At 46.0% G+C, this 12,682-nt stretch overlaps 1 protein-coding gene across 1 annotated transcript; it reads left to right on the top strand.

The window, feature by feature from the left end:
- Positions 1-407: 407 nt before the first annotated feature.
- Positions 408-2,957, top strand: LOC137383606 (repetin-like). The gene is made up of 3 exons (XM_068056761.1): positions 408-731; positions 2,065-2,454; positions 2,634-2,957. The coding sequence occupies exons 1-3, from the start codon at positions 408-410 to the stop codon at positions 2,955-2,957; spliced, it is 1,038 nt and encodes a 345-aa protein (XP_067912862.1).
- Positions 2,958-12,682: the final 9,725 nt, after the last annotated feature.

Raw genomic sequence — 12,682 nt, 5'->3', positions numbered from 1 at the left:
CAGATACAGAGTGAAGGCCAGATTCGGTTTGAAGACCAAATACACAGTGAAGACCAGATGTAGAGTCATGGTCAGATACAGAGTGAAGTGCAGATACAGAGTGAAGGCCAGAGAGACTGGTAAGATACAGAGTGAAGGTAAGATACAGAGTGAAAGTCAGATACAGAGTGAAGTGCAGATAGAGCGTGAATTTCAGATACAGAGTGAAAGCCAGATAGAGTGGTCAGATACAGAGTGAAGGTAAGATACAGAGTGAAAGTCAGATACAGAGTGAAGTGCAGATAGAGCGTGAATTTCAGATACAGAGTGAAAGCCATGAACAGAGTGAGAGTCAGCTACAGAGTGAGGGCCAGGTGCAGAGTGAGGGCCAGGTGCAGAGTGAGGGCCAGGTGCAGAGTGAGGGCCAGATGCAGAGTGAGGTGCAGATGCAGAGTGAAGGTCAGATACAGAGTGAAGGCCAGATAGAGCGTGAATTTCAGATATGGAGTGAAGTGCAGACACAGAGTGAAGGTCAAATCGAGAATGAAGGTCTGACACAGAATGAAGGTCAGACACAGAATGAAGGTCAGACACAGAATGAAGGTCAGACACAGAATGAAGGTCAGACACAGAATGAAAGCCAGATACAGAGTGAAGGCCAGATTCAGTTTGAAGACCAAATACACAGTGAAGACCAGATACAGAGTCATGGTCAGATACAGAGTGAAATGCAGATACAGCGTGAATTTCAGGTACAGAGTGAAAGCCAGATAGAGTGGTCAGATACAGAGTGAAGGTAAGATACAGAGTGAAGGTCAGATACAGAGTGAAGTGCAGATAGAGCGTGAATTTCAGATACAGAGTGAAGACCAGATACAGAGTAAAGGCCAGATATAGAGTTAAGTGCAGATACAAATTGATGGTCAGATACAAAGTGAAGGTCAGATACAGAGTGAAGGTCAGATGCAGAGTGAAGCTCGGATCCAGAGTGAAGCACAAATACAGAGTGAAGTGCAGATACAGAGTGAATTCCAGGTACAGAGTGAAAGCCAGATAGAGTGGTCAGATACAGAGTGAAGGTAAGATACAGAGTGAAAGTCAGAGACAGAGTGAAGTGCAGATAGAGCGTGAATTTCAGATACAGAGTGAAAGCCATAAACAGAGTGAGAGTCAGCTACAGAATGAGGGCCAGGTGCAGAGTGAGGGCCAGGTGCAGAGTGAGGGCCAGGTGCAGAGTGACGGTCAGATGCAGAGTGAGGGTCAGATGCAGAGTGAGGGTCAGATGCAGAGTGAGGGTCAGATACAGAGTGAAGTGCAGATAGAGCGTGAATTTCAGATACTGAGTGAAGGCCAGACACAGAGTAAAGGCCAGATATAGAGTTAAGTGCAGATACAAATTGATGGTCAGATACAAAGTGAAGGTCAGATACAAAGTGAAGGTCAGATGCAGAGTGAAGGTCAGATGCAGAGTGAAGCTCGGATCCAGAGTGAAGCACAAATACAGAGTGAAGTGCAGATACACAGTGAAGCACAGATACACAGTGAAGGTCAGATAGAGAGTTAGAGCCAGCTACAGAGTGAAGGCCAGATAGAGAGTGCTGAGATACAGAGTGAAGTGCAGATACAGAGTGAAGGCCAGATAGACTGGTAAGATACAGAGTGAAGGTAAGATACAGAGTGAAAGTCAGATACAGAGTGAAGTGCAGATAGAGCGTGAATTTCAGATACAGAGTGAAAGCCAGATAGAGTGGTCAGATATAGAGTGAAGGTAAGATACAGAGTGAAAGTCAGATACAGAGTGAAGTGCAGGTAGAGCGTGAATTTCAGATACAGAGTGAAAGCCATAAACAGAGTGAGAGTCAGCTACAGAGTGAGGGCCAGGTGCAGAGTGAGGGCCAGGTGCAGAGTGAGGGTCAGATGCAGAGTGAGGGTCAGATGCAGAGTGAGGGTCAGATGCAGAGTGAGGTGCAGATGCAGAGTGAAGGACAGATACAGAGTGAAGGTCAGATACAGAGTGAAGGCCAGATACAGAGTGAAGGACAGATACACAGTGAAGGTCAGCTACAGAGTTAAAGCAAGCTACAGAGTGAAAGCCAGCTGCAGAGTAAAGGTCAGATACAGAGTGAAGGCCAGATACAGAGTGAAGGTCAGATACAGAGTGAAGGTCAAATAGAGAATGAAGGTCTGACACAGAATGAAGGTCAGACACAGAATGAAGGTCAGACACAGAATGAAGGTCAGACACAGAATGAAGGTCAGACACAGAATGAAGGTCAGACACAGAATGAAGGTCAGATACAGAATGAAGGTCAGATACAGAATGAAAGCCAGATACAGAGTGAAAGCCAGATACAGAGTGAAAGCCAGATACAGAGTGAAGGCCAGATTCGGTTTGAAGACCAAATACACAGTGAAGACCAGATACAGAGTCATGGTCAGATACAGAGTGAAGTGCAGATACAGCGTGAATTTCAGGTACAGAGTGAAAGCCAGATAGAGTGGTCAGATACAGAGTGAAGGTAAGATACAGAGTGAAGTGCAGATGCAGAGTGAAGGCCAGATACAGTGAAGGACAGATACAGAGTGAAGGTCAGATACAGAGTGAAGGACAGATACACAGTGAAGGTCAGCAACAGAGTTAAAGCAAGCTCCAGAGTGAAAGCCAGCTGCAGAGTAAAGGTCAGATACAGAGTGAAGGCCAGATACAGAGTGAAGGCCAGATACAGAGTGAAGGCCAGATACAGAGTGAAGGTCAGATACAGAGTGAAGGTCAGATACAGAGTGAAGGTCAAATAGAGAATGAAGGTCTGACACAGAATGAAGGTCAGACACAGAATGAAGGTCAGACACAGAATGAAGGTCAGACACAGAATGAAGGTCAGACACAGAATGAAAGCCAGATACAGAATGAAAGCCAGATACAGAGTGAAGGCCAGATTCGGTTTGAAGACCAAATACACAGTGAAGACCAGATGTAGAGTCATGGTCAGATACAGAGTGAAGTGCAGATACAGAGTGAAGGCCAGAGAGACTGGTAAGATACAGAGTGAAGGTAAGATACAGAGTGAAAGTCAGATACAGAGTGAAGTGCAGATAGAGCGTGAATTTCAGATACAGAGTGAAAGCCAGATAGAGTGGTCAGATACAGAGTGAAGGTAAGATACAGAGTGAAAGTCAGATACAGAGTGAAGTGCAGATAGAGCGTGAATTTCAGATACAGAGTGAAAGCCATGAACAGAGTGAGAGTCAGCTACAGAGTGAGGGCCAGGTGCAGAGTGAGGGCCAGGTGCAGAGTGAGGGCCAGGTGCAGAGTGAGGGCCAGATGCAGAGTGAGGTGCAGATGCAGAGTGAAGGTCAGATACAGAGTGAAGGCCAGATACAGAGTGAAGGACAGATACAGAGTGAAGGACAGATACACAGTGAAGGTCAGCGACAGAGTTAAAGCAAGCTACAGAGTGAAAGCCAGCTGCAGAGTAAAGGTCAGATACAGAGTGAAGGCCAGATACAGAGTGAAGGTCAGATACAGTGAAGGTCAAATAGAGAATGAAGGTCAAATAGAGAATGAAGGTCTGACACAGAATGAAGGTCAGACACAGAATGAAGGTCAGACACAGAATGAAGGTCAGACACAGAATGAAAGCCAGATACAGAGTGAAGGCCAGATTCGGTTTGAAGACCAAATACACAGTGAAGACCAGATACAGAGTCATGGTCAGATACAGAGTGAAGTGCAGATACAGCGTGAATTTCAGGTACAGAGTGAAAGCCAGATAGAGTGGTCAGATACAGAGTGAAGGTAAGATACAGAGTGAAGTGCAGATGCAGAGTGAAGGCCAGATACAGAGTGAAGGCCAGATACAGAGTGAAGGACAGATACAGAGTGAAGGACAGATACAGAGTGAAGGCCAGATACACAGTGAAGGACAGATACACAGTGAAGGACAGCAACAGAGTTAAAGCAAGCTCCAGAGTGAAAGCCAGCTGCAGAGTAAAGGTCAGATACATTGTGAAGGCCAGATACAGAGTGAAGGTCAGATACAGAGTGAAGGTCAAATAGAGAATGAAGGTCTGACACAGAATGAAGGTCAGACACAGAATGAAGGTCAGACACAGAATGAAGGTCAGACACAGAATGAAGGTCAGACACAGAATGAAGGTCAGACACAGAATGAAGGTCAGACACAGAATGAAGGTCAGACACAGAATGAAAGCCAGATACAGAATGAAAGCCAGATACAGAGTGAAGGCCAGATTCGGTTTGAAGACCAAATACACAGTGAAGACCAGATGCAGAGTCATGGTCAGATACAGAGTGAAGTGCAGATACAGCGTGAATTTCAGGTACAGAGTGAAAGCCAGATAGAGTGGTCAGATACAGAGTGAAGGTAAGATACAGAGTGAAGTGCAGATGCAGAGTGAAGGTCAGATACAGAGTGAAGGACAGATACAGAGTGAAGGACAGATACAGAGTGAAGATCAGATACAGAGTGAAGGTCAGATACAGAGTGAAGTGCAGATGCAGAGTGAAGGTCAGATACAGAGTGAAGGTCAGATACAGAGTGAAAGTCGGATACAGAGTGAAGTGCAGATAGAGCGTGAATTTCAGATACAGAGTGAAGGCCAGGTACAGAGTAAAGGCCAGATATAGAGTTAAGTGCAGATACAAATTGATGGTCAGATACAAAGTGAACTTCAGATGCAGAGTGAAGGTCAGATGCAGAGTGAAGCTCGGATCCAGAGTGAAGCACAAATACAGAGTGAAGTGCAGATACAGAGTGAAGCGCAGATACACAGTGAAGCACAGATACACAGTGAAGGTCAGATAGAGAGTTAGAGCCAGCTACAGAGTGAAGGCCAGATACAGAGTGAAGGCCAGAGAGAGTGGTAAGATACAGAGTGAAGGTCAGATACAGAGTCAAGTGCAAAGACCAAGTGAAGTGCAGATACAGCATGAAGGCCGATAGCGTGGTCAGATACAAAGTGAAGGCAAGATACAGAGTGAACGTCAGACAGAGAGTGAAGGTCAGATACAGAGCATGGGCCAGATACGGAGTGAGGGTCTGATACAGAGTGAAGGCCAGATAAAGAGTGAAGGCCAGACACAGACTGAAGTGCAGATGCAGAGTGAAAGCCATAAACAGAGTGAGAGTCAGCTCCAGAGTGAGGGCCAGGTGCAGAGTGAGGGTCAGATGTAGAGTGAGGGTCAGATGCAGAGTGAGGGTCAGATGCAGAGTGAGGGTCAGATGCAGAGTGAGGGCAAGATACAGCGTGAGGGCAGGATACAGAGAGAAGGCCAGATACAGAGTGAAGGCCTGACACAGAGTGAAGGTCAGACACAGAGTGAAGGTCAGACACAGAGTGAAGGTCAGACACAGAGTGAAGGTGGGATACACAGCGAGGTGCAGATACAGAGTGAAGGTCAGATACAGAGTGAAGGTCAGATTCAGAGTAATGTGCAGAAATACGTGAAGGCCAGATTGAGTGGTCAGATAGAGAGTTAAGGCCAGACACAGATTGAAGGCCAGACACAGAGTGAAGGTGGGATACACAGTGAGGTGCAGATACAGAGTGAAGGTCAGATACAGAGTGAAGGTCAGAGACAGAGTAATGTGCAGAAATACGTGAAGGCCAGATTGAGTGGTCAGATAGAGAGTTAAGGCCAGACACAGATTGAAGGCCAGATACAGAGTGAAGGTGGGATACACAGTGAGGTGCAGATACAGAGTGAAGGTCAGATACCGAGTGAAGGTCAGATACAGAGTGCTCAGACATAGAGTGAAGTGCTGATACAGAGTGAAGGCCTGATACAGCGTGAAGGCCTGATACAGCGTGAAGGCCTGATACAGAGGGCACAGATACAGAGTGAAGGCCAGTGAGAGTGGTAACATACAGAGTGAAGGTCAGATACAAAGTGAAGGTCAGATACAGAGTGCTCAGACACAGAGTGAGGTGCTGATACAGAGTGGCCTGATACAGAGTAAAAGACATATACAGTGTGGTCAGATACAGAGTGAAGGTCAGATAGAATGGTCAGATACAGAGCGAAGGCCAGACACAGAGTGAAGGTCAGATACAGAGTGAAATGCTGATACACAATGGCCAGATACCGAGTGAACTATTGTTACAGAGTGAACTGCTGTTGCAGAGTGAAGGCCAGATACAGAGTGAAATGCAGATACAGAGTGAAGGTCAGATACAGGGAGAAGGCCAGGTTCAAAGTGAAGGTCAGATACAGAGTGAAAGCCATATACAGAGTGGTCAGATACAGAATCCAGGTCAGATATAGAGTAAAGTGCAGATACAATGTGAAAGCTAGATACAGAGTGAAGTGCAGACACACAGAGGTGCAAATACAGAGTGAAGGCAAGATACAGAGTGAGGGCCAGATGCAGAGTGAGGGCCAGATACAGAGTGAGGGCCAGATACAGAGTGAGGGCCAGATACAAAGTGAAGGTCAGATACAAAGTGAAGGCCAGATACAGAGTGGTCAGATAAAGAGTGAAGGCCACACACAGAGTTTAGACCACACACAGAATGAAGTGCAGATACAGAATGGTCAGACACAGAGTGAAGGCCAGATTCCGAGTGAAAGCCAGATACAGAGTGGGCAGATACAGAGTGAAGGCCTGACACACAGTGAAGTGAAAATACAGAGTGAAGGCAAGATACAGAGTGAGGACCAGGTACTGAGTGAGGGCCAGATGCAGAGTGAGGGCCAGATACAAAGTGGTCAGATACAGAGTGAAGGCCACACACAGAGTTTAGACCACACACAGAGTGAAGTGAAGATACAGAGTGAAGGTCAGATACAGAGTCAGATGGTTTCACAGGTCGGCGCAACATCGAGGGCCGAAGGGCCTGTACTGCGCTGTAATGTAATGTTCTAGAGTGAAGGCCAGATACAGAGTGAAGGCCAGAGAGAGTGGAAACACGCAGAGTGAAGGCCAGAAACAGAGTGAAGGCCAGAAACAGAGTGAAGACCAGATACAGAGTGATGGCCAGATACAGAGTGAAGGCCAGATACAGAGTGATGGCCAGATACAGAGTGAAGGTCAGATACAGAGTGAAGGCCAGATACAGAGTGCAGGCCAGAGAGAGTGGAAACACGCAGAGTGAAGGCCAGAAACAGAGTGAAGGCCAGAAACAGAGTGAAGACCAGAGACAGAGTGAAGGCCACACACAGAGTTTAGACCACACACAGAGTGAAGTGAAGATACAGAGTGAAGGCCAGATACAAAGTGAAGGTCAGATACAGAGTGAAGGCCAGATACAGAGTGAAGGCCAGATACAGAGTGAAGGCCAGAGAGAGTGGAAACATGCAGAGTGAAGGCCAGAAACAGAGTGATGGCCAGGTACAGAGTGAAGGCCAGATTCAGAGTGAAAGCCAGATACAGATTGGTAAGATACAGAATGAAGGTGAGATACAGAGTAAAGGCCAGATACAGTGTGGTCAGATACAGAGTGAAGGACAGACTGGGAGTGAAGGCCTGATACATATTGAAGTCCAGATACAGATTGAAGTCCAGATACAGAGTGAAGTCCAGATACAGAGTGAAGTCCAGATACAGAGTGAAGTCCAGATACAGATTGAAGGCCAGATACAGATTGAAGGCCAGATACAGATTGAAGGCCAGATACAGACTGAAGTCCAGATACAGACTGAAGTCCAGATACAGATTGAAGTCCAGATACAGATTGAAGTCCAGATACAGAGTTAAGTCCAGATACAGATTGAAGGCCAGATACAGTGAAGTCCAGATACAGATTGAAGGCCAGATCCAGAGTGAAGTCCAGATACAGAGTGAAGTCCAGATACAGAGTGAAGTCCAGATACAGAGTGAAGTCCAGATACAGATTGAAGTCCAGATACAGAGTGAAGTCCAGATATAGATTGAAGTCCAGATACAGATTGAAGTCCAGATACAGAGTGAAGTCCAGATACAGATTGAAGTCCAGATACAGAGTGAAGTCCAGATACAGAGTGAAGTCCAGATACAGAGTGAAGTCCAGATACAGATTGAAGTCCAGATACAGAGTGAAGTCCAGATACAGAGTGAAGTCCAGATACAGATTGAAGTCCAGATGCAGATTGGTAAGATACAGAATGAAGGTGAGATACAGAGTAAAGGCCAGATACAGTGTGGTCAGATACAGAGTGAAGGACAGACTGGGTGATCAGATACAGAGTGAAGTCCAGATACAGAGTGAAGTCCAGATACAGAGTGAAGTCCAGATACAGATTGAAGTCCAGATGCAGATTGGTAAGATACAGAATGAAGGTGAGATACAGAGTAAAGGCCAGATACAGTGTGGTCAGATACAGAGTGAAGGACAGACTGGGTGATCAGATACAGAGTGAAGTCCAGATACAGATTGAAGTCCAGATACATATTGAAGCGCAGATACAACATTAAGCACAGATACAGAGGGAAGCGAAGATTTTTTTTTTTATTCATTCATGGGATGTGGGCGATGCTGGCTAGGCCAGTATTTATTGCCCATCCCTAATTGCCCTTGAGAAGGTGGTGGTGAGCTGCCTTCTTGAACCGCAGCAGTCCATTTGGGGTAGGTACACCCACAGTGCTGTTCGGAAGGGAGTTCCAGGATTTTGACACAGCGACAGTGAAGAAACGACGATATAGTTCCAAGTCAGGATGGTGTGTGACTTGGAGGGGAACTTGCAGGTGGTGGTGTTCCCATGTATTTGCTGCCCTTGTCCTTCTAGTTGGTAGAGGTCATGGGTTTGGAAGGTGCTGTCTAAGGAGTCTTGGTGCATTGCTGCAGTGCATCTTGTAGATGGTACACATTGCTGCCACTGTGCATCGGTGGTGAAGGGAGTGAATGTTTGTAGCTGGGGTGCCAATCAAGTGGGCTGCTTTGTCCTGGATGGTGTCGAGCCTCTTGTGTGTTGTTGAAGCTGCACCCATCCAGGCAAGTGGAGAGTATTCCATCATACTCCTGACTTCTGCTTTGTAGATGGTGGACAGGCTTTGGGGAGTCAGGAGGTGCGTTACCCGCCTCAGGATTCCTAGCCTCTGACCTGCTTTTGTAGCCACGGTATTTATATGGCTACTCAAGTTCAGTTTCTGGTCAATGGTAGCCCCTAGGATGTTGATAGTGGGGGATTCAGCGATGGTAATGCCGTTGAATGTCAAGGGGAGATGGTTAGATTCTCTCTTGTTGGAGATGGTCATTGCCTGGCACTTCTGTGGCGCAAATGTTACTTGCCACTTATCAGCCCAAGCCTGGATATTGTCCAGGTCTTGCTGCATATCTACACGGACTGCTTCAGTATCTGAGAAGTCACGAATGGTGCTGAACATTGTGCAATCATCAGCGAACATCCCCACTTCTGACCTTATGATTGAAGGAAGGTCATTGATGAAGCAGCTGAAGATGGTTGGACCTAGGACACTACCCTGAGGAACTCCTGCAGTGATGTCCTGGAGCTCAGATGATTGACCTCCAACAACCACAACCATCTTCCTTTGCACTAGGTATGACTCCAGCCAGCAGAGGGTTTTCCCTCTGATTCCCATTGACCTCAGTTTTTCTAGGGCTCCTTGATGCCATAATCAGTCAAATGCTGCCTTGATGTCAAGGGCAGTCACTCTCACCTCACCGAGCGAAGAGCAGATACAGAGTGAAGGCCAGATACAGATTGACGGCCAGATACATAGTGAAGGCCATGTACAGAGTAAAGGTCAGACACAGAGTGAAGGCCAGAAACAAAGTGAATGTCAGATACAAAGTGAAGGCCAGATATAGAGTGACTGTTATGAACACTGGTCTTTGCAATACGATATGTTATAAAAATTGTGAATTTTTAAAAGTTTAGGATGGTGTCTGGAAGGTCAGCTGACCTCACATCCTCTCTACTGAAGGAGAAGACAGAAATGTTCGTTACCAGGACAACAGAGAACACAGATCAAAGACTTTTTTTGAGAAAACGGAGACTGCAGTGGTAACAGCTGAACAACAATGGGTTTCACTCTCCCAGATGTTCGGGTCGTAAACAAGGAGTTAGTGATTCTGAGAATGCAAATGTACCAAACAGCTGTTAACACCTGGTAGCAATGGAAGGCCCAGCTGGCTCTGTGAAACCAGGCTTCTGGACTTTGCATATCGGAACAGGGCAATAAGCCATTGATTTTTGAATTCATATAAATTTAACAGATTTTCTGAAGGCAGACAGGCTGTAAGGAAGACAACCAGCAGTGGCAGTCTCGAGAGGGAGAGAGGAAACACCTGCTCTCGGAAGCATGATACAGCAAAAGGCTGCAAAAACTTGAAACTGTTTTGAAATTTGAAGTTTGCGGAGAAGGAAAAGACCAGCAGGATCACCAGCAATCACCTTATTCAATAACCAGGCTTGGGCTGATAAGTGACAAGTAACATTCGCGCCACATACGTGCCAGGCAATGACCATCTCCAACAAGAGAGAATCTAACCATCTCCCCTTAACATTCAATGGTATTACCATCGCTGAATCCCCCACTATCAACATCCTACGGGTTAACCTTGACCAGAAACTGAACTGGAGTAGCCATATAAATACCGTGGCTACAAGAGCAGGTCAGAGGCTTGGAATCCTGCAGCGAGTAACTCATCTCCTGACTCCCCAATGCCTGTCCACCATCTACAAGGCACAAGTCAGGAGTGTGATGGAATACTCTCCACTTGCCTGGATGGGTGTAACTCTAACAACACTCAAGAGCCCAACACCATCCAGGACAAAGCAGCCCGCTTGATTGGCACCCCATCTACAAACATTCACTCCCTCCACCACTGATGTACAGTGGCAGCAGTGTGTACCATCTACAAGATGCACTGCAGCAACGCACCAAGGCTCCTTAGACAGCACCTTCCAAACCTGCGACCTCTACCAATTAGAAGGCAAGGGCAGCAAATGCATGGGAACACCACCACCTGCAAGTTTCCCTCCAAGTCACACACCATCCTGACTTGGAACTATATCGCCGTTCCTTCGCTGTCGCTGGGTCAAAACCCTGGAACTCCCTTCCTAACAGCACTGTGGGTATACCTACCTCACATAGACTGCAGCAGTTCAAGAAGGCAGCTCACCCTCTCCTTCTCAAGGGCAATTAGGGATGGGCAACAAATGCTGGCCTAACCAGCAATGCCCACATTCCATTAATGCATAATTTTAAATAATTCACCGACGTCGAGGTCGGAAGTTTATTTTTTATTTTTAAAAATTTTTTATTTAGAGATACAGCACTGAAACAGGCCATTCGGCCCACCGAGTCTGTGCCGACCAACAACCACCCATTTATACTAACCCTACAGTAATCCCATATTCCCTATCACCTCCCTACACTAGGGGCAATTTACAACGGCCAATTTACCTATCACCTGCAAGTCTTTGGATGTGGGAGGAAACCGGAGCACCCGACGAAAACCCACGTGGTCACAGGGAGAACTTTCTCAAGTGGGAACAGTTTCTCCCTATCTACTCTGTCCTGACACCTCATGATTTTGAATATTTCTATCAAATCTCCTCTCAGCCTTCTCTTCTCCAAGGAAAACATCCCAACTTCTCCAATCTATCTTCGTAAATGAAGTTCCTTATCTCTGGAACCATTCTCGTGTATCTTTTCTGGACTCTTTCCAATGCCTCCCCTCCACAGCTTTCCTTAAATGCGGCACCTAGAACTGGAGGCAATACTCAAGCTGAGGCCGCACTAGTGTCTTATACAAGTTCAACATAACCTCCTTGCCCTTGTACTCTATTCCCCAATAATAAAGCCTAGGATACTGTATGCTTTATTGACCACTCTTTCAACTGGTCCTGCCACCTTCAATGATGTATACACATATACCCCCAGGTCCCTCTGTTCCTGCACCCACTTTAGAATTGTACCCTTTATTTTATATTGTCTCTCATGCTCTTCCTACCAAAATGAATGACTTCACATTTCTCCACATTGAAGTTCATCTGCCACTTGTCCGTCCATTCCGCCAACTTGTCTATGTCCTTTTGAAGTTCTATACTATCCTCTTTACAATTCACAATGCTTTCAAGTTTTGTATCATCTGCAAATTTTGAAATGGTGCCCTTTACACCAAGGCCTAAGTCTAAGTCTACTGTCCCTTTTATTCCATGAGCTATAACTTTGCTCACAAGTCTGTAGTGTGGCACTTTATCAAGTGCCTTTTGGAAGTCGATATACACCACCCCAACAGCACTGACCTCATCAACCCTCTCAGTTACCCTTCAAAAAACTCCAACAAGTTAGTTAAACACCATTTTCCCTTAACAAATCCATGCTGGCTTTCCTTAATTAACCTGCATTTGTCCATGTGACTATTAATTTTGTCCCGAATGATTGCTTCTACAAGTTTCCCCACCACCGAAGTTAAACTGGCTGGCCTGTAGTTGCTGGGCTTATCTTTGCATCTTTTTTTGAACAAGGGTGTAGCATTGACAATTCTCCAGTCCTCTGGCACCACCCATGAGTCAAAGGAAAATTGGAAAATCATGGCCAGTGCTTCTACAATTTCCACTCTCACTTCCCTCAGTATCCTGGTGCTTTATCAACTTTAAGTATAAACAGCCTATCGAATACCTTCTCCTTATCAATTTTAAATGCTTCTCATGTATTAATTACCTCCTCTTTCACCATGGCCTGGTAGCATATTCTTCCTTGGTAAACAGTGAAGCTCAGATACAGAGTGAAAT

Source organism: Heterodontus francisci, chromosome 24, assembly GCF_036365525.1.
Source record: "Heterodontus francisci isolate sHetFra1 chromosome 24, sHetFra1.hap1, whole genome shotgun sequence".
Classification (NCBI taxonomy): domain Eukaryota; kingdom Metazoa; phylum Chordata; class Chondrichthyes; order Heterodontiformes; family Heterodontidae; genus Heterodontus; species Heterodontus francisci.
Note: the sequence above shows the minus strand (reverse complement) of the source record. Positions and strands in the feature narration are given on the sequence as shown.